Here is a 20,705-nt window from a genome sequence, read left to right as displayed (position 1 = left end):
CTCTAAGGATTTAATAATATAACTACAAAATAAAAGAGGCTTCATTTTAATTTTTTTCATGTAATTATGTTGTGCTCGGTAAGTTGAAGCCATGGTTTTTCATACCCAGTTTTATTTCTTATCAGAATATTTCCACTTGAAGGAATTATGTCTCCTGTCAGCATCTTGAAGATAGTTGTCTTTCCTGCTCCATTCACCCCAAGAAGGCCAAAGCACTGGTTTGGGAGAGCAAAAAAAAAAAAAAAAAAAAAAAAAAAAAAGATATAAATCTTAATCCAAACCAAAGACATGTTACTATTATGTCCTGTTCCTCTTTCTCTCTGGGTGAAATAAATTACAAAGAAAAATAAATCATTGGAATTATTCATAGATACTGTAGTATTCCGTTGATGTTTGATAAAACTTTCTCTTTTAAAACAAATGGTTACTTACATATCTTTTTTCCTTTAACCATCTGAACATTTGTATGTATACATAGGACTTATTTTACATATTATCTTATATTATCTCTGTGACATGATAAAACATCCCACAAGTAAGATATGCTAACTTGACAAAGTAATTATATTTATAGATTTCACATTATTTACACAAAAATCACAACTTTACTGGATAAGCCGCTGAAGGAATAATTTCTTTATGCTGTTGAATAGATTTGATGCGTTTGGTTTGCAGCTCTGCTCCCAAAACTAAGGGAAATGCTGAGCAGCCCGGGTGGCTCAGCGGTTTAGCACCACCTTCAGTCCAGGGCGTGATCCTGGAGACCCAGGATGGAGTACCAGGTCGGGCTCCCTGCATGGACCCTGCTTCTCCCTCTGCCTCTCTCTCTCTCTCTCTCTTTCTGTGTCTCTATGAATAAATAAATCTTAAAAAAAAAAAAAAAAACCACAACTAAGGGAAATGCTCACATTCTCTTTCACCTTTCAACGCTGCCTTAATATTTCTTCTTTTTTTGTTTTAAAGATTTATTTATTAGACAGAGTGCTTGAGTGCACACATGAGTGGGGGAAGGGGGAAAGGAAGAGGGAGAAGCTAAAGCAGACTCCACACAGAGCACCGAGTCCAGCTCGGGACTTGATCCCAAGACCCTGAGATTATGACCTGAGCTGAAATCAAGAGTCAGATGCTTAACTGAGTCACCCAGCTGCCCCAATATTTCTTCCAAAAAAACAACAAGAATAACTACAGGTAGTTCTAGGACCTCACTTCTGACCACTGGTCTCTTTATGTTGTCTTTCACAGATGGCTGAAAACTAAAAGTTGAAGAGAGCACCCTGCACAGGCATCTTGACCAGAAGTCCACCCCAGCGAGGACAACAGCTTGGCAAGGGGCTCAGGACTGGGGGTGTGGTAAGTCCTCTCTGTTGAGAGGGAAGATTTAGAGGGTATATAACACATGGATGTGTATAAATTTTAAATACAGCATACATCAAGATATTAAGGAGTTGACATCCATATTTCTAGAAAAAATATAGGAAAAGATAAAGATTTTTATCACTTAGCATGCCAATATAAAGGACTGTTGACAACGAAGCAGTGCTCCTCACCTCCCCAGCGGGTATCCCGATGCTGATGTTGTTTACAGCGATAATCTTTTTGTGGATCAGCTGATAGGTTTTTGTGAGCCGATGGAGCTGGACCAGGTCAAATTCACCTGCACCATTCTCCACTCTGAGTCTCTCAGCCCTCACATCTTCATCTTCATCTATTGTCTCCATTACAGGCGAAGAATTAAATTTTCTGAAGAAGAGTCTAAAATATGGGCCCAGTGATTTTGCATCAGTAATTATGAATTGGTACCACTCAATTTTGACATGTTTTTTTTTTTTTTTTTAAATTTATTTTATTTTATGATAGGCACACAGTGAGAGAGAGAGGCAGAGACATAGGCAGAGGGAGAAGCAGGCTCCATGCACCGGGAGCCTGACGTGGGATTCGATCCCGGGTCTCCAGGATCACGCACTGGGCCAAAGGCAGGCGCTAAACCGCTGCGCCACCCAGGGATCCCTTTTTTTTTTTTTTTTTTTTTTTTTTTTTAAATTTATTAATTTTGACATGTTTTAATGGGTTCTCAATTCACCAAAAGTGTGCAATCACACACTAGGTTTGTTTTAAATTTGTTATGTATGATGCTACTTAAATAAGTTAAAAATTAGTACGAATGCCCTTCACCATATTCAATATGGTATTTGGAAAACAGCTTCTGCTTTCCATGCCTTAAATGCTTTCAGATCTATTGTAATAATTCAGTTAGTTTGGTTTTGAAAGTTACTTCCTAAAAGAGAGACCAGAGTCATTAGGTTATTAGTAAGCAACACTTAGAAGTCCATGATCAATGAGCATCTTTAAAAAAAAAAATCCTTTCCTTTTTATTTCTTCTTTAATCATCAATGACATGAATGTTCCTCTATGTTCTGTTTACTGTGAATGTCTTACCAAGGATCTAGCCAATATATTAAGGTTATCAGTCCTGAGAACTAAGTCTCAAAACTACCTCAGTATCTTGCCTAACATACACTAAAGCGAACCAAACCAAATTTAAAAACCCAACAAATCAATTCAGGTCTTCCTCCCAATGTCCCTGTTTCTTTTAATGATATCCCCAGAGATTCCAACTGTGATGTATTCTTTGAATCTTCCCCATTCCAAACTCTGCTCATGTAGTCAGTCTCGTAGCACTGGAAATGCCTTGTAAAACCCCAGTCATCAATCATGTTCTGTCTATTTCTATTATCATCAGAGGCTTTCACTCTTTCTCACCTAAATTCTTCAGGAATCTCAAATTGCTCCAGTATCTCTGACTCTTCCATTCTAATCTGTAGGACCTTCACAGAATCACATTCCCTAAAGCACCATTTGATCAGGTTGCTTTCTGGTCAAAACCCTTATTGGACTACTATTTGTTTGTTCAATAAAGTCCAAATCATCTCTTTAACTAAGTATAGACCCCATAGTCTTCCAGCCATGTGCTGGAGCTCCTACTATTTTATTACATTTATTCTATGTTCTAATCACATTGTATTTATTACTCACTTATCAAATACAATCCAAGTTTTTTTTGCTAGATCTTTGCTTTTGTCATTCTTTTCATTATTTTTAATTTATATTTTATTTTTCCATAGGTGATGCCTGTGTCTTATGTATTAAAAAGGTACTAAAGAATATATAGTGAGAAGTAAGTTTCCTTCAATTCTATACAGTTCTCTTCAGTAGGGCACCCATAATTAGAGACAGTCTATGCATATGGATATATAAATTATAGTTCTTTTAACTCAAATGGTAATATACATTACACAAAGTTCTGAAACTTGCATTTTTCATTTAATAAAAATCAGTAGTAACCCCAAATATTACATATAAAACTGTATGGGTCTAATGACTGCATAGTGTTTCACTTATGAAAAAATCATATAATTTATTGAACCCATCTTTGCATGCTAGACATTTATGTTGTTTCATTCTTTTGCTATTAAGAATGGTTGCTATGATGGATGACTTTACAGATACATAATTCTGCAGATATGTGAACATATTTATAGGAAAAACTCCTAGAAATGGAATAGCTGGGTAAATGGTATATATATTTCTTTTTATTTATGATTGTTTTCACTCAATCTCCTTCTCCCAAACTCACTGCTAATATTATACTTAGTCTTCTCCCCCATTTCTACTTTCTTTCCATCCTCTTAAACTCAACTCAAACACTACATCTTTTGTTTATGTATTTTCTCTGTACCACTCTGAATTTTAATTTCTTTAAGGCTAACAATTGAGCTTATTTAATTTTATTCTCTCATTCTACAATAATACTTACACTTGGTAAGGTTTGATAACTATTTTCTGAATGAAATGAATAAAAAATTACACTACAATTTTTAAAAGGTTTTTGAGTACAACATTTCCATTTTACTAAAGGAAAGATGACTAGGGACCCCTTCCTAAATATTTTGAATTGGGTTCTCTCATGGATGTCAAATGCTATGCTTTCATTTTATTTACCTGAGTTTCTTTATTAGCCATTCATTGATTAAGAGCCGCAAGAAAAAGAACATGGTGCCCTGAGAAACCAAAGCCACGAACATTGCACCTAGTTTATCCATCTCAAAGGTTTCACTCGGGTACTCCACTCCATATGCTTTTAAGAAGTCTAGGACCGACTGCTGTTGAGAAAGTTCAATCAAACCGTAGCCAAAGCAGAATTGTGGAAAAATCAGGAAAATGCGCTTGAGGGTTTCAGAAATAAGTTCTAAAGTCTGAAATGAGAGAGAAAAAAAACCAAAGTTGTTAGACTTCCAACAAATTGACAAAAAAGTAAAATTAGATGTGGACAAATATTAAAACTTGAGAAATTCATCTAGATTGGCAATTATTTCTCATGTATGTTGAATTTACACATATTTACTATAACCAAACAGTAGAGATTTATGACTAAAATACAAGCAGAAAAGGATTATCTTTTTCTTGAGATAATGTATGATTAGGCCAAATCCTGGCAGCAGAATCACTTCTAGTCCTGCCTGACATCCCAGGAATGCAGAAATAGCCAAGGTGTTGGGATCTGATGCAGGTTATTGGTCATGCCTGAGTAGAGGAGGTAGTTGGTAAGGTCAAGTTTTAGAACCTTAGATAACTCTACTTGAAGAGGGACTAAAATGGTGAAATGAGATGAAAAGAGAGACAACCTATCTCAATGAGGAGCAAATGGCTCATTTTCGTGTTATTCACACTTGGGCCAACCACTTGCAACTCATGAATTGTCTTCTTCCTCCTGGAGTATGCTCATGTATTCCTCAGTTCACTTCATTTCCTCTCTATTCTTTCCCATTCAATTGCCTAGTACTGTTAGTGCTTCCCTTCCCACTAATTATAGTTGTTAGCTCTGAATGGAAAGTGATGCTTACAATGAAGTAGACTCCAATACATGATTGAAAGGGAATGAATTAGGTTTGTTCTCTGTGAACGTTCAAAAAAGTCTTAACCCACAGTCATAGAACTAAGCCATTTGTCCTTGTTACTATCATACAATAACAATTGGTTAATGAGTAAAAAGTTTAGCCGACCAACTGGTTGCATGATTTTTATAGTGTCATACTATATATTTGATTTAACCTCCACTACCCCACTTAAACCCTATCAAATGTTGGTAGTTTTGACACTGGGTAAATATAATCATAGGCATTAACCCAGATGGAGCCTAAAAAGAATTTCAAAAGACTGTAGCTTCTCCTCTACTACATTTAATAGAATTAAATGAAATTCCTTTTTTCTATTAGATAATGTGAAATACAGAAAAATCTTTTCACCTTGAACATGTTGAAATGTTTAATACATTTATTGAAGTTTAGCAGACTAATAATGGACCTTACCGGATCATTAGGCTTTTCCTTGGAAAGAAAGTACACCACTGACAAGGAAACAATGGAATTGATGCCAAAAAAAAGGTTGATGCAGACATAAGTGATGAAAGCCATTCCGGTTTCATGGAAGAGCCCAGCCAGCAAGTACATCCAAGAAAATGTGGCATACCTGCATGTTAATAATACTGAGGATTAAATTTATGCCTTCATTATTATTCTTTCACAAACAAACAAATAAAACCTTTGATAGGGTTTTGAAAATAAACATTAGGGATAATTGCTAGAGCTCTTATAGTTAGATCTCTTTTTTACAACATTTTTTGACAAATCCTTTGGATTTTTTAAAGTGATAGTAAGAAGCCTCTCTTTTACGGAAAATTTGAGTAATTCTATATCATCACAACTACAAAGTAATTCCTTCTAGAGATGGTTTCATCCTACCCAGGGAAGTTTTTGTTTGTTTTCTCAGAAATAAGATTTAATCAATATAAATCTTATAATTTAATGCTGAGGAAAAATAATGACATTATTGTAAGCTAGCTAAGCAGACAGGGATTGCTCAGAAGCTGGATGTCCTATGAGCAAACATTAGAGCAACCTTTCTGGTTATGAAGAAGAACTAGAGACAAAATCATCCTTCATCAGCTACATTGTGAAGCCAATGGATACTACCCAAGCCTTTAGGCAGACAGAACTGCTATGCTGAGCACTAATTATATCAACCTGTACTACCTGCATTGCCCTCTAATGCAGACATAATACTGTGTGTGTTAGATATCTATAAAAATATAAATAAAGAGGATCTCTGGGTGGCTCAGCAGTTAAGCGCCTGCCTTTGGCCCAGGGCGTGATCCTGGAGTCCTGGGATTGAGTCCCATATTGGGCTCCCTGCATGGGGCCTGTTTCTCCCTCTGTCTGTGTCTCTGCCTCTCTCTTTTTCTCTCTCTCTGTGTGTGTCTCTCATCAATGAGTAAATAAAATCTTTAAAAATAAAATAAAATAAAATATACATGGTACACATACCTTATGCTACATATACTCATGATTTGTCAATACATAAATCCTTACATGTACACACATTTTGCTGACCATTCTAAAACATCCATTTTTATGTAAATTAAATTACATATGTAGATTGCTAAGCATGACGCTTGATACCTTGTAAGTACTTATTAATGTTATATATTACTATTAATGACAATGGCATTCATTTTCAGAAGTATTGTATTTTACAAACTGTGGACTAGCACGTGTAATGTACTGTTAGTCATCATTCATGGCTTCTGAAACCCCAAGATAATTGTAAATTAACTAATGAGATTTAGGTTCTGTGCCTAGGAACACTTAATTCTGTTCATTCTTTCACAGCAGCTTACCCAAACAGCAGAAGTAGGAGGGATACAGCACCGAGGTTGTTTCCACTGTAGAAGGCAGGTAACTTGAAAATTGCAATGACACCAATTGAAAATGCCACAGGCACCAAGTAGAAGGCCTGGGGGAGGGGAGCATGTAAAACAAGGCTTAATATATGGCACATATTTTCCCAAAAACATCAATAGCCCATCTAGTTAAAACTATAATAAGTTGACCTTGACATATGTTAAGGAATGAGTTTTTGTATATGTTCCCATTCCTTGCAATGTTCAGCTCATTTTACACTGATTTCACTCTAGATTTTGTTTCCTGAAATATAAGGTCAAGCCAGGCTCCATCTTTATAAATGTACATGGAGTCCCTGGTGTTCATGCCTCCAGGCTTTGAGACTGGGGATCATTCAGTGACAGAGGTGCAGTAAGAAAGATAAGACAGTCGGGTGTCTTGGTATTAGATTCGGTCCTCAAAGTATTGATTTCATTTTGAATGCTGGAACACTCTCAGGTGGTTGATTTCTAAGGCTTGGTTATCAGTGTGAGCCACTCTGTGTAAAGCAGCAGGGCAGTGGGTTCTGCACATTCTTGGAATCACGGGTATATGAACAAAGAACTCAGTGTTTTATTGACAAACAGAAATATTAAATGCTGTGCAGGTTGCAGCAAGATGCACACTATGAAGGAGATGATAATTTAATTTGGGGGTGTGTGTAGGGGAATCTCTTAAATTGGAAGAAGCACAAGACAGATGACAACAAAATCTAAGTAGTAAGGAGCCCTTCACAGAAATGTGTACTTTAAGCTTTCTTGGCATTAAAGCTCCTATTAGTCCAGAGGAGTCATTACCAATTCTTTTAGATTTGACTTCTTCAACAAATGCATTTCAGACCCCACTGGATACATTAACAAAGTGGATATGCAGTTAATTACTCTCCAGCTCTTCAAGACAATGATCTATACAGCAACTCAGACAATTCTGCCATAATCACCAGGCAAATGCATACCACATCCTGGGCTTTTCGCCAATATGGGTACATTTGGAGTCAACAAAACCATTTGGACTTTGGGACCATTTTATGCAACTGAGAGAGCTGTCAATGAAGTTCATCCTGTATCGTCCCAGCTTATTTTCTCTAATATGTCACTCATCAGGGAATGCTACTTCAAAGTTTTTACTATTGGTTGATTAAATTTTTAGAAGCTTGATTATCTGGGACCATTGGACAAGGCTATTTTGCTAACTTCTATTTCTCCAGAGTAGTGGCTCTCAAACTTTAGTATGCATAAAATCACTTAAAGGATTTTGTTAAAAACGTATATCCTGGCTCCACTCCCGAGATATAGAACTAGTAGGTCTGGAGTGGGGCCCAGGAATCTGCATTTCAATAAATGTCCTGGGGAATTTGATATGGATGGTCCTTAGACCATTGATAAGAGGAGAGGTGGATCTTTCCTCTAACTATGGAATTGACTGTAACATTGATGCAAATTATTTTTCCTTAATTTACTGATTTGTAATAATCTGAACAAAATAGGGCAAATAAAACTAATGTATTCTTTTTTTTAAGATTTATTTATTTATTTATTTATTTTGAGAGAGAGAGAGAGAGAGAGAGAGAGAATATGAGTGAGTGGAGGAGGGAGGGAGAGAGGGAACCTTAAGCAGACTCCTCTCTGAGTGTGGAGCCTGACATGGGACTCCATCTCACAACCCTGAAAATCATGACCTGAGCTGAAACTAAGAGGTGGACACTCAACCAGCTGAGCCACGCAGGTGCCCCTAAAACTGATGTCTTCTCCCCAAATCAATCCTGTGTTTCCTGCAATGATACAAGCTACTCACCATGTCATAAATAAAGTTTGTGACCCAGTAGCATGTCACGCCGATGCCTGAAATGTGCTGCAGCTGCTTGGCTTTGGTCTGATGCTCCCTTACAACATAGGTGACAAAGCTGGCAGTAGTGACAGAGTAGCCCATCAGGATGGAGAGTGCCACTAAAATATCGATTAAGCTGCTCATTCTGTAGTGAGCAATAGGAAGAGGAAAGCATACATAAGTTTTTGGAACTCTTTTCCTTTCAGAAAGATTCATGACCAAAACCATCAACGAAGCGGTATAAGACTTGGTTGGCTCTGACACAAATAAGTCTTCCTGCAAGGCAGCCAGATAATATCCTCTACATGACTCGGCTATGACCCTGGATAAATATAGCTCTAGTGCATCTAAATTGACTAGGGATATTTGATATATATATATAAAAGAAACAACAACAAACCTCGGTCTCTATGAGTTACTGAGTGTATGCAAGGCATATACGGTTCTGAGCACAGAAATAGTACTTAAATGCTATGCAAGGAAATTGAAATGATAAAGCACTTATGCACTTGACTTATAAAAGCAGCAGATTCTGATTCTATAGTCAGCAAACTCACTTGGCAACCTCACTGTACAGACTCTCAGAAACTTCTTTTTATCCCAGTCAGTGACTTGTATTAACAGCTCTCCTAGATTGACATTCATTCAGATACAACTGTGATTTCCAATTATAGTACTTTATACAGAGGCTTGACTATGCCAAGGAGTAAGGAGTCATGCCAGATATTTCTACTTACGTGGCTTGTTCTTGGTCTTGCACTCCTGGATAAGGATGGCTATACATGATGATGCCTGAAAGGAGAGACAGCTCTTTTCATTAGTAGATATTCAGAAACACCAATTTTTGGATGGCTAATACATAATACTTTCCTCCTTATGCTATAATTTTACTTTGGGGATACTATTTGAAAGGAAAATTATCCAACCCCCCTCCCCAATCTCATCAATGCCATAAAGTTAGTGTCACTCACATAAAAAGAAAACAAATGTTTTTCACGTTGTGTATGGAATTTTGGAGAAAGAGGCAAGAAATTTCCCCTTCTTATATAGCATTTCCCCTCTATTACATTTTTGTTTTCCGTTTTGTTCTCTCCACCTAATCATGTTTGTAATTTTTTTTTTAAGATTTTATTTATTTATTTGAGAGAGCACACACAGAGGGAGAGGGGAGAAGCAGACTCCATGCTGAGCACAGAACCTGATGTGGGGCTTGATCTCAGGACCCTGAGATCATGACCTGAGCTGAAGGCAGACACCCAACCCAGTTGAGCCACCGAAGTGCCACAACTTGGCATTTCAGTAGCACTTACTGTATTAGTATTTAGACCAATTATATGAGAAGCATCTAAAGAACATTAGCCACCCCCATCCCTCTTTATTGTCTTTAGTTGGGAAAATACTGTAGCCCTAGAAGATTCCTCCTTTTTCACTACTTCCAAGATAACAATTGTTCCAGAACTCTATCAGGGTAAGGCTTGGGGGTTTCAGCCATCCCTGAGGGATTTTCATGGAGACATAAATCTCCAAGAGAATTCAGAGAAACTAGTTGTCTCTGAAAAACTAGTCACTTATATCCAATACAATTCTAAGTTATTGGGATGTCCCATAGTCAGTTATAGTTTCTGTATTAGAAGCAAGGTTCTTTCCTCCACTTATCAGAGGATGCTGATAGCTATAGTTAGCAATAGTCAAAATAGGTGGCTGGCAGCAGTTTCCCTAGAGACCACAGTGTGAAAGCAAAGTCTATACAGTCTGAGTAACTTTGGGTAAGAATGGGAGGGAATGACAATGAGGCTTACCCTTAAACATCTGTTTTTTATAGAGTTCTAAGCTGAGCAAGAACTTTCTCACTGCTCATTTAGTATATGTTTATTATGTCAGGATATTAAGACCCTTCACAGCAGCCAAATATAAATTATTCTAAAGTTATATTCTTCCCATTAACTCAAATTTATAATTTTTATTAAGTAGATTGTAATATATTTTGAGGTTGAATTCTGAAATTTTTACATGTTAAAAATATACAATTAGAGCAAAACAAACTAACAACAATCAATGTGGTGTATAACTTTAATCACATCATTGGGGGAATGTACTTTCCCTATCTTTTGTGTAAATTAATGGTCTCTCTCTCTCTCTCTTTTTTTATTTATTTTTTAAATTTTTTTACTGAGATTCAGTTTTCCTTGGGGCCTTACTTAAACCTTATTGCTGAATTATAATATAGGCAGGGGGAAAACATTTCTTTTTTTCTGCTTTGTATTTCAGAATCAAGAACTACTCTATATCACCAGGGGAATCTTTGCAAATGCATTTACTCCACTCTGAAAAATGCTGCTGAACCAATTGTTTTATACATATTTTTAGCAGAAAGATCAAGTAAATGCATTAGGCATAAGGATGTATATGGAAATCTTCTCTGGGTTCTATAGCATCCAGTATAATGTCTTGAGTACAGTGATCAGTCAATGAATACTTATTAAGTCAAACTGAATCTTAAAATTCTAATGATTTCCCCCCATATGCAATTACATTAAAAGTAATACATTATCTGTTTCTGTTGTCTCTGTAGTTGTCAAACTAAAATGAGATGCTTCCCATTGATCACTGGTACTAATGCAATAAAGGGACAGAACGAACATGTCAGTGGAGGGACAACGTGTCAGTATGTTTGGAAAAGAGCCTAGTCGTAGAATATTTGTTAGACCTATATCGCTTGAGAAAAACAGACTTTTCATGTTAAATTAACCACTAAAGGGAACTCCATGGAAATAATAGATATTGACATGGCAAAGGAAAACTAATTAAAAGATATTTACTAGCATGTTAGAATTCAAAGAAAATCAATTTTACAGCTAAAACAAAATACCAATTCATGCAGAATTCAACAAACATGTCTTTAAAACAGCTAGTGTTGTAGGGGGAGGGAGGTGGCATGAGAGTAATTGAGTTGATTTTTAAAGACCATATTACCATGGCAGACGCCTTACATGGGTTACAAAACTATAAAAGTATTTTAGGGTAACATGATTTCTTCTTTGAAGAAAATCAAACTCCTTCCTGAGAAAGTGAAAAGCTACCACCTTCTTGAGTTTACACAAGAGAAGTTAATAAAAATAGCTATATAATTCAAACTAAGCCTTATTTTTAAACCTAAAATACAAATTTCCTTTTAGGATCAATACAAAGTTTATGTTCCAGAATTCTTAATTCTTTAAATTCTGTAACTTAAAAAATATAGTGGTGGAGCCACAATAAGCCTGTTAGAATCCAGAGTGATTCGGATTGCTTCGGTCTTGGCAAAGAATACTAATGATAATTATATGAAACCTTACACAGGTTTCAAAAGCTGAGTCTTCAAAAGTGGCATTGGTTTCTTGTTCTCATCTACCTCACATTTCTAGCACTCATACTTTCATTATCTGTCACAGAAACAAACATCCTTTGTTCTGATGAAGACATCCTACCAAAAGTCAAGTGTTCAATTGTATTTCAAACCAGGTTATGTTAAACTTGTCTGGGTTCAGTCACTACTGAATTTAATTGGCCTCTTTTGACTATGCTCTTTATTGATGCTCCAGATTTAAGGACCGTTTATTAGTCTTGTTCTTTTCTTCATGGTCCCTCCTGCTAGGAAAATGCCAAAGCAATTGGGAAAAAATACTCTTCTCTCTAAAATGAAGACCGAAAGATTCTCTTGCTAGAATGGAGGATTTGACTCTATAATTACTTCTAGAAATACCGCTTCTACAAGTACCAGAACATCCAGCACACACTATTTTGCATCCCAGTAAGGAAATGAAGGAAAAACAGAGGTTGGCATTTCTGGAAGATATGTTGTGTCTGGTCTCCTATTTAATAGGCTGTTAGTCTGTTTATTAGGCTAGAAACTCAGTCTTGGCCAGGAAATAGCTTACTCATTCTTCTCCATCTTTATTATTATTAATTTTTAGGATCGGTATGAAAAATATTTTGAGCAGGCTTAAGAAGATGAAATGGTTTGATGAACAGTAATCAAATTAGAAAAAAATAAATCAGTCTCTTTCAAATCCCAAACCCTGTTTTGAAAACTAGGTGGATGCCTCCTGGGAAATTCAACTGAAGGAAACCTAGCTGAGTCCAGAGAAATATTAGAAAAATGATGAGACAGGAACCAGACAGACTTGGGTTCAAATCCCACTTTGGAGCCCCAGAAGAATAACAGTAGGGAACAGTAATGTTCATCCCAAAAGGCTGTAAGGATTAGTAATATTTCATATAGAGCACATATTATGGCAATTGTTTCATTAATGGTAACAGTTTGGGTCAGTGTAGAATGTTTTATTATAAAATTTCCAGCTTTATGTTTAGATTTATTAACATTTAATTATTTTAAATTTCTTAGCCTATATACAAGCAAATAGTAATAAAATGTTTTTGTAGGAGTTACAGCTACTAGATGTGAGACCAGAAATAAGGATGAAGTAAGCATTATTATCCTGACTTGATAAATGAGGAAACTAAATTAACTCAAAGTTAAGGAGATTATCCAGAATGTTCCATCTGGTGGTAGTTACTACTTTTAGATTTCTTTTAAAGATCTGTGATTTAGATACCATAAAATACCTGGAAGAAACGGAACCTAACATGCATTTTTATATGGAGAGAGGCAAAAGTTGCAGTATGAGAAGCTTCTGTGTAAGTAACTTTACCGTGTCGGGCAGCATCGTATTTTGACATGTTAACTCGCAGGAGGAAATTATTCAAGCTGTTGAGGTAAGCTGGAAGTGAGTGATAGCCTTCTGGATCATACCATACCTGTTAAATTCCAAAAGAGGGCAAGATCAGTATTGTGTTAAAATAAATTAGGCTGCTTATACATCTGATAGCCCACAGAATTTATATTTAAAATCAGAGCACCAATTTCCCAATAACTTATTTTATCTTGGAAGATGAGAACCATTCCCCAGAGTGTTGACCACAGACCTCTACGTTTCCAATTTAGAGATGGGCAGAGATTGGGAAAATAGTTTTTTCTTTTCCTGTGTGATAGCACTAAGTTATTAGTTAGTTATTCTGTATCTTCTGCATAGGCAAAGCTTGAAATAAACTGTGGAAATTGTTAATATCTCCATCTCTGTGACTAGTCTACCGGGATTCTGGGGCTAGAGCTAAAACATTCTCAATAATAATAACAAAAACAACAACAAATGGCATCTGGGCCAGTCTGTACAAAGACATTAAATATATACACAAACATTGTGTCCTTAGCAACAAGACTGGTAACCTTGAAATTCCTACACCAACTTTCCATCCCTACTTATAACCCACAAAGAAGTGAGTTACTTTATCTTCTCTGTCAAAAACAGAGGGACTTGGGGATCCCTGGGTGGCGCAGCGGTTTGGCGCCTGCCTTTGGCCCAGGGCGCGATCCTGGAGACCTGGGATCGAATCCCATGTTGGGCTCCTGGTGCATGGAGCCTGCTTCTCCCTCTGCCTATGTCTCTGCCTCTCTCTCTCTCTCTCTGTGACTATCATAAAAAAAAACAAAACAAAAAAAACAACAACAAAAAAAAACAAAAACAGAGGGACTTAAAATACTGGTGTGCTTCAATTCAGGAAACCCTGTTGATAATTTAAAATTACAAGAGAAAACATATTTGACATTAGAACTCTTTGTTTATGCAAGAATGTTTACTCTGTGTGTGGAGAGAGGAAGAAAAAGAACAAATGGCAGGTCAAGGACATTCAAATCTCCAACACTATTGTCTACTTTTTTTTTTTTTTAAAGATTTTATTTATTGGGATCCCTGGGTGACGCAGCGGTTTGGCGCCTGCCTTTGGCCCAGGGCGTGATCCTGGAGACCCGGAATCGAATCCCACGTCGGGCTCCCGGTGCATGGAGCCTGCTTCTCCCTCTGCCTTTGTCTCTGCCTCTCTTTCTCTCTCTCTGTGACTATCATAAATAAAAATTAAAAAAAAGATTTTATTTATTTATTCATAGAGACAGAGAGAGAGAGAGAGAGAGGTAGAGACACAGGCAGAGGGAGAAGCAGGCATCATACAGAGAGCCTGACGTGGGACTCGATCCAGGGTCTCCAGGATCACGACCTGGGCTGCAGGCGGCGCTAAACCGCTGCGCCACTGGGGCTACCTTGCTGTCTACTTTTTTAAAAAAAGATTTTATTTATTTATTTAGGCTGGGGAGGGGCAGAAGGAGAAGCAGACTCCTGGCTGAGCAGGGAGCCCAAAGTGGGGCTCCATCCCAGGACCCTGAGATCATGACCTGAGCTGAAGGCAGACAGTTAATTGACTGAGCCACCCAGGTGCCCCTACTGTCTACTTTTTACATGACCCTATAAAAATCGGTTAAAATAGGCCATATGATATCTATCTCATAGGAATGTTGTGAGGATGTAGTCAGGTAGTTTGTATAACAGGTTATCAGTGCTTGGCTTATCACAGACACTAAATAAATATTAATTTCTCCACTTCCCCCAAGTCTATATATGTTTCATCACCAAATGAGAAGTATGTGAAGGATAATTTAAAATTCCTAAGACTACATAGATAATATATGCATGACTCTAGCTTTTTGAAAGCATAGGTATGATCTAAAGGTTAAAAAAGAAAGAAAGAAAGAAAGAAAGAAAGAAAGCCTACAGGAGTATTTATCTCCATCAAATTCTGTTAAGTATCCAGGTCTGTAAGAAACAAGGATAAACAAATATAAAACATATATAAAGAAAAAAGGATAAAACATTAATGTATAGTTTAACAAAAAATTATAAAAAGAGTATACCCATTGAACTATCACTCGTGTTGAGGAACAAAAATTGCCAGCATCCAGAATGTCTTCTTAGGATTCTCTGTGTCCCTCAAAATTATAATACTGTCTCTAGACAATATGGTTGAGTTTTGCCAACTCTTAAAGTTTACAGTAAATGCAATCATGGTTAAGTGTTTCTTTTGTTTTTTCTTTTGCTTATTAATAATGTTTGAGATATTTACCTGCTTGCAGGGAACTGAGCTCATTTCATTGTTGAAAGTTCTACTGGAATACACAACAATTCATTTATGCTACTGTATATAGACATTTGGGGTTGTGTTTTTGGCTCATATGAGAAACACTACTATGTAAATTTTTGTATATGTATCTTGGTGCTTTTGTATCTATGTTTCCCTGGGGCAAATACACAGGACTGGAACCCCAGTGCTACAGGAAAAGCATCATGTCAAACAGCTGCTCAGCTTGATTGCACGCATGTTTTGTTTCTACCTCATGAAAATGCTTGAGCATTTCAAGTTCACATTCTCATTTGTATGACATCCCAGAAGAAAGGTTATGATTTACCTTAGCAAGTGTTCTATTGGCAGGAACTTCTGTTATATCAAAACGAAGGTCTTTAGTCAAAGGCAGTCCAAAACTCCAACCTCCATATCTATATAGAATAACAAAATTTATATTTGTTTTAATGGAGAAAATAGTCATAAATAGATCTAAAAAAATTTTTTTGGATCTAAAATGTTTAACTGAGGTTTCAATGTTTTCTTTCCATTAGGAACACGTAAAGTATGAAATACTGCGTGATGAATATTTTCATTTTTATTGATTTCTTTTCTACATTTTAATCTAAAGTGCACATTATTTAAAGTGTACATTATTAGAAGTAAAAAAATTCCTTTAAACAATTGCAAATGTAGAGTAATCATTCTGAAAATAAGTGATCTGTAATCTAACCAATTCTTTCAAACTTAACTGGATCATGCACCATCTCAACATTTAGAATACTTTAGCCCTTAAAAAAATCCTTTTTAAAGAAGTGACTTAATACTAAAGGGATATAAGATCAGTTCTCATCTTTTTTCAAATGGCTGTTTTCTTCGATTCTCCAGACTTTTCCCTCTAGCTTGTCCCCTGGTGTTATACTTTCTCTTCCTGGTATTTGAAGGTGAATTGTGCCTATATAATTGCCTGGCACTTGTCAGTTATAGTCTCTTAAAAATAAAAAGTGGATTTAAAAAATCCAAGCAGTAATTTTAAGAATAGATTAAATGTCCCATATTAGATTTGGGTTAAATAAATAATGGCACAGTCATACTAGACTACTTGTGACTATCATCCTAAATGTGATACTATAGAGCTGTATTTTTGACATGCAAAGAACACTACAGTATATTGTCTACTTTTTAAAAAGTAGGTTAAAAATGTTTTTAATAATAAACCTCATTTTGTTGAAAATATTTACATGTATCAGTATCTAGAAAATTTCTGGAAGGATATATAGTCAATAGTGGTTATATCTAGACAGAGATTCCTTTTTCCTTCTCTTATATGTAGTTTCTAATTATTTTAGTGAATATCAGTCATTTATGTACATTGAGAAATAAAAGAGGGAAGAGATGGAGGAAATAGTAGCTATTGCAAAATGACCAACTCCCCCTGCCCCTGCTTTATTTGAGGTATAACTGACAAATAAAAATTGTATGTATTCAGAGCACACAACTTGATATTTTGATACCTGTGTACACTGTGAAATAATCACAATCAAGCTAATTAAAATGTCCATCACCTCACAGTTACCATTTTCTTTTAGTGTGCACATGCATGCATGTATATGTGTGTTTGTGTGTGTGGTGAGAACTCTTAAGATCCATCCTTTTACCAAATTTCAAGTCTACAATACAGTATTGTTAAGTGCAGTCACATTGCTATAGATTAGCTTTCCAGAATCTATTCATCTTGCATAACTGAAACTTTGTGGCCCTTAACCACATTTTCCCATTTTCTGCTACCCCCAGACCATGGCAACCACCATTCTACTTTCTGCTTTGTGAGTCTGACTATTCAAATCCCATATATAAGTGGGATCATGCAGTATCTGCCTTACTGGTTTATTTCATTTAGTATAGAATCTCCTCCAGGTCCGTTCACGGTATCCCAAATACAAGCCTACCAACCTTACATCCACAGCAAACCTTTAGGTGGCTTAGGTACAAGCCTGTGGCCTTACTACACATGGACACATTTTATTCCGACACAGATATCATAATCTAAATTTGAGACAGGCCAACTGTCACCTAAAGCCATGCCTTAAAACTCTCCAAATTGGTGTAATCTAGCCAATAAACAATTTTGCTTCAAGAAAGAAAAAACGTACAAGTTTAACAATATGTCTTTCTGGCCTAAAGAAACTCCAGTGCTTCTCAATTTCCTAAAATGAGTCTTAATTTGAGAGACTGAAATTTTTTTTTGAGAGATTGATATTTTTTAAAGAAATTTTAATACATAAGACTCTTGATAAAATAGAGAATTTTTAAAAAAGATTTTATTTATTAACTTATGAGAGACACAGAGAGAGAGAGAGTGAGAGAGAGAGAGAGAGAGAGGCAGAGACACAGGCAGAGGGAGAAGCAGGCTCCATGCAGGGAGCCCGACGTGGGACTCGATCCCGGGTCCCCAGGATCATGTCCTGGACTGAAGGCAGTGCTAAACCACTGAGCCACCCAGGCTGCCCTAAAATAGAGAATTTAACCAAGTAAATAGCCAATAGAAATTTTCATCTATTTTTTTTTAAGGATTTGTTTATTTTAAAGAAAGCAAGTAAGCAAGACAGCATGACCGAGGGGAGGGATAGAGGAAGAGGGAGAGAGGCAGACTCCCTGCTGAGTGGGGAGCATGACATGGGGCTTGATCTCAAGACTCTGAGGTCATGACCTGAGCCGAAACCAAGAGTCAGACACTTAACCAACTGAGCCACCCAGGCACCCCGGAAATTTTCATCTATTGTTTCAAGGTTATATAAGGCGGTTGCCATTAAAAAATTTGAAAGCAAGGTATGCTAAATTAATATGCTATAAGTAGAATATTTTTACCTTTTTTGCATAAATTCATTAGCAGTTGATATAAGATAATTTTCTAAGCGGTGTCCAGTGAGGTTGTAAATTATTTGAGAAGAATAAGTTCTTCTATGCGGTGGAGAGTAGTTAAATTTAGGACACTCCTGAAAAATAAAGTTAAAAATTAAGTTCTGACTGATGCTTTGCAAATCAAACAGACAATGTCAAGGAGCTTCGGTCTCATGATTTGTCTACTGCTGCAACAGGTAGAGTGTTATAGGACTGTCTTCTGACTCTGAAGAGCATTGAAAAGGAAGGCATCTTCCTATTCCAAGAAATTAGAATAATTATTATTTATATAGAGCATATACATATGCTTAGGACTCATTTGAAGCCAAAAAGAATACAAGTTAACCAATGTGCAATTTTCTTTTTACTGTACTAAACAAGTTTGATATGCATGGAGAATAACGTTAGGATGACTCAAAATTCCCTTAATAATTCACAGGAAAGAAAAATTGTTTGCCTGGATTTGTAAAGATAACATTAATGGACATAAAGTTCTCAGGTGACAGCAGTGAAGTTTGTGTTGTATTATTTTTAAGGTACCAAACCTGGGTTTCAGAGCTCATGTTTACGTATATCTAAATAACTTAGTTTTAAATAAATTTAAATCTAATCTTTACACATGCAAATGTAAAGTTATTCCAAAATAAAGTTTATATATATTGTAAAGTTGCTTATATATGTCTATATATGCACACACATATATTGCAAATTTAATACTGAGAGTCTCTGTATACCCTTTACCTAGTTCCCCCATTGTTAGCATCTTACATTACTGCCATTGTACATTTGTCAAAATTAAATGCGTTGGTACATTACTATTAACCAACTTCACAGCTTGGTTTTAACCACTTATTTTTATGCTCATAAGCTTTCTTAAGTTTTCACTGAAGTTACCCATGCTTCTGTGACATAGGGTTTAGTTGGGAGAATCCTAGTATTTTTCCAGTTTCTCCTTCCATCCTTTCACATGATGCCCCAGAGGCTAAGGCTAGCACCACATGTGTGTACTGAGATCATAAAGTTGCTCTAAAAAACGAATGCCGAATTTCCTCTTACATCAAATCAGATGAACAATTAGATCACACTTAAAGAATGCTACTGGTTCTACAATTAGAGACACTCTTATGAATGTAATTATCTGGCTTTAATCTTTTGTTGAATTAAATAAACAGAAGAGCACATATAGGTATGCTGCTTGATACATTTTGACAAACTGAACACACTCATATAACCAGAAACCAGATCAGAAAACATAACAATGCAAGGACCACTCCCAAAGTACCCAGCACAGAATAGTTTAGTCTGTTTCTGTACATTATATAAACAGAATCATATGGTATATACTCCCTTGTATTTGACTTTTTCCACTCATCATTCCTTTTTTTTTTCTACGCATCATTCCTTTGTGAGAATTCTCCATATAATATGTGTAGTTGTAGATCAATCATTCTCATTTTGCTGTATATAGAATTCCAGTGTGAAAATGTATTACATTCGATTTATCCACTCTAATGTTGGTGGGAATCTGAGTGGCTATTACGAACAGTAGTGCTATGAATACCTAGCATATGCCTCTTGATGAACACATTCACGCCTCTGATGGGAATACAATACAAATGGAATTGCTGGCCCTAGGGTATGTATATCTTCAGCATTATTAGGTACTGTCAAATGTTTTATATATTTAGTGATTTACTTCTATTTTTTAAAAGTTTTTAATTCCAGTTAGTTAATATACAATGTTATATTTGTTTCAGGCCTACAATATATTCAACACTTCCATATGTCACCCTGTGCTCATCACAGCAAGTGAGCTCCTTAATCCTCATCACCTATTTCATCCATCCCCCCACCCTCTCTCATAAACATCAATTGTTCTATAATTAAAAAGTCTCTTTCTTGCTTTGACTCTCTTATTTTTCCCTTTGATTAATGAAATTTATCTAATTCCAATTTATATAAATATATATGTATATATATACGCACACATATATATATTATTTATTTATTTATTTGACAGAGAGAGAGAGAACAAGCAGGGGTAACAGGAGAGGGAGAAGTAGGCTCCCCACTGAGCAGGAAGCCCAACTGGGGGAGGGGTGCTCAATCCCAGGACCCTGAGATCATGACCTGAGCTCAAGGCAGATGCTTAACCATTTGACTCTTACTGTGAACTAAAGAAAATAGATAATGAATTTCAGAAATTAGCTAAAT

The 20,705-nt window shown here is 36.2% G+C and overlaps 1 protein-coding gene across 2 annotated transcripts in view; it reads right to left on the bottom strand.

Annotated features, from left to right (window-relative positions):
• ABCA12 (ATP binding cassette subfamily A member 12) overlaps nucleotides 1-20,705 on the bottom strand; it is a 275,603-nt gene that overhangs the window by 12,316 nt on the left and 242,582 nt on the right. For both annotated transcript variants that reach the window (XM_077884812.1, XM_077884813.1), the window contains 10 exons: nucleotides 18,459-18,586; nucleotides 15,937-16,024; nucleotides 13,295-13,400; nucleotides 9,341-9,395; nucleotides 8,571-8,748; nucleotides 6,734-6,849; nucleotides 5,367-5,526; nucleotides 4,000-4,253; nucleotides 1,548-1,752; nucleotides 106-215 (listed from right to left, as the gene is read on the bottom strand). In XM_077884812.1, the coding sequence (XP_077740938.1) occupies nucleotides 106-215; nucleotides 1,548-1,752; nucleotides 4,000-4,253; nucleotides 5,367-5,526; nucleotides 6,734-6,849; nucleotides 8,571-8,748; nucleotides 9,341-9,395; nucleotides 13,295-13,400; nucleotides 15,937-16,024; nucleotides 18,459-18,586 (1,400 nt within the window). The remainder of the gene's footprint in view (nucleotides 1-105; nucleotides 216-1,547; nucleotides 1,753-3,999; nucleotides 4,254-5,366; nucleotides 5,527-6,733; nucleotides 6,850-8,570; nucleotides 8,749-9,340; nucleotides 9,396-13,294; nucleotides 13,401-15,936; nucleotides 16,025-18,458; nucleotides 18,587-20,705) is intronic.

Source organism: Canis aureus, chromosome 36 (assembly GCF_053574225.1).
Source record: "Canis aureus isolate CA01 chromosome 36, VMU_Caureus_v.1.0, whole genome shotgun sequence".
Lineage (NCBI taxonomy): Eukaryota > Metazoa > Chordata > Mammalia > Carnivora > Canidae > Canis > Canis aureus.
This window is presented reverse-complemented; position numbering and strand designations above follow the sequence as displayed.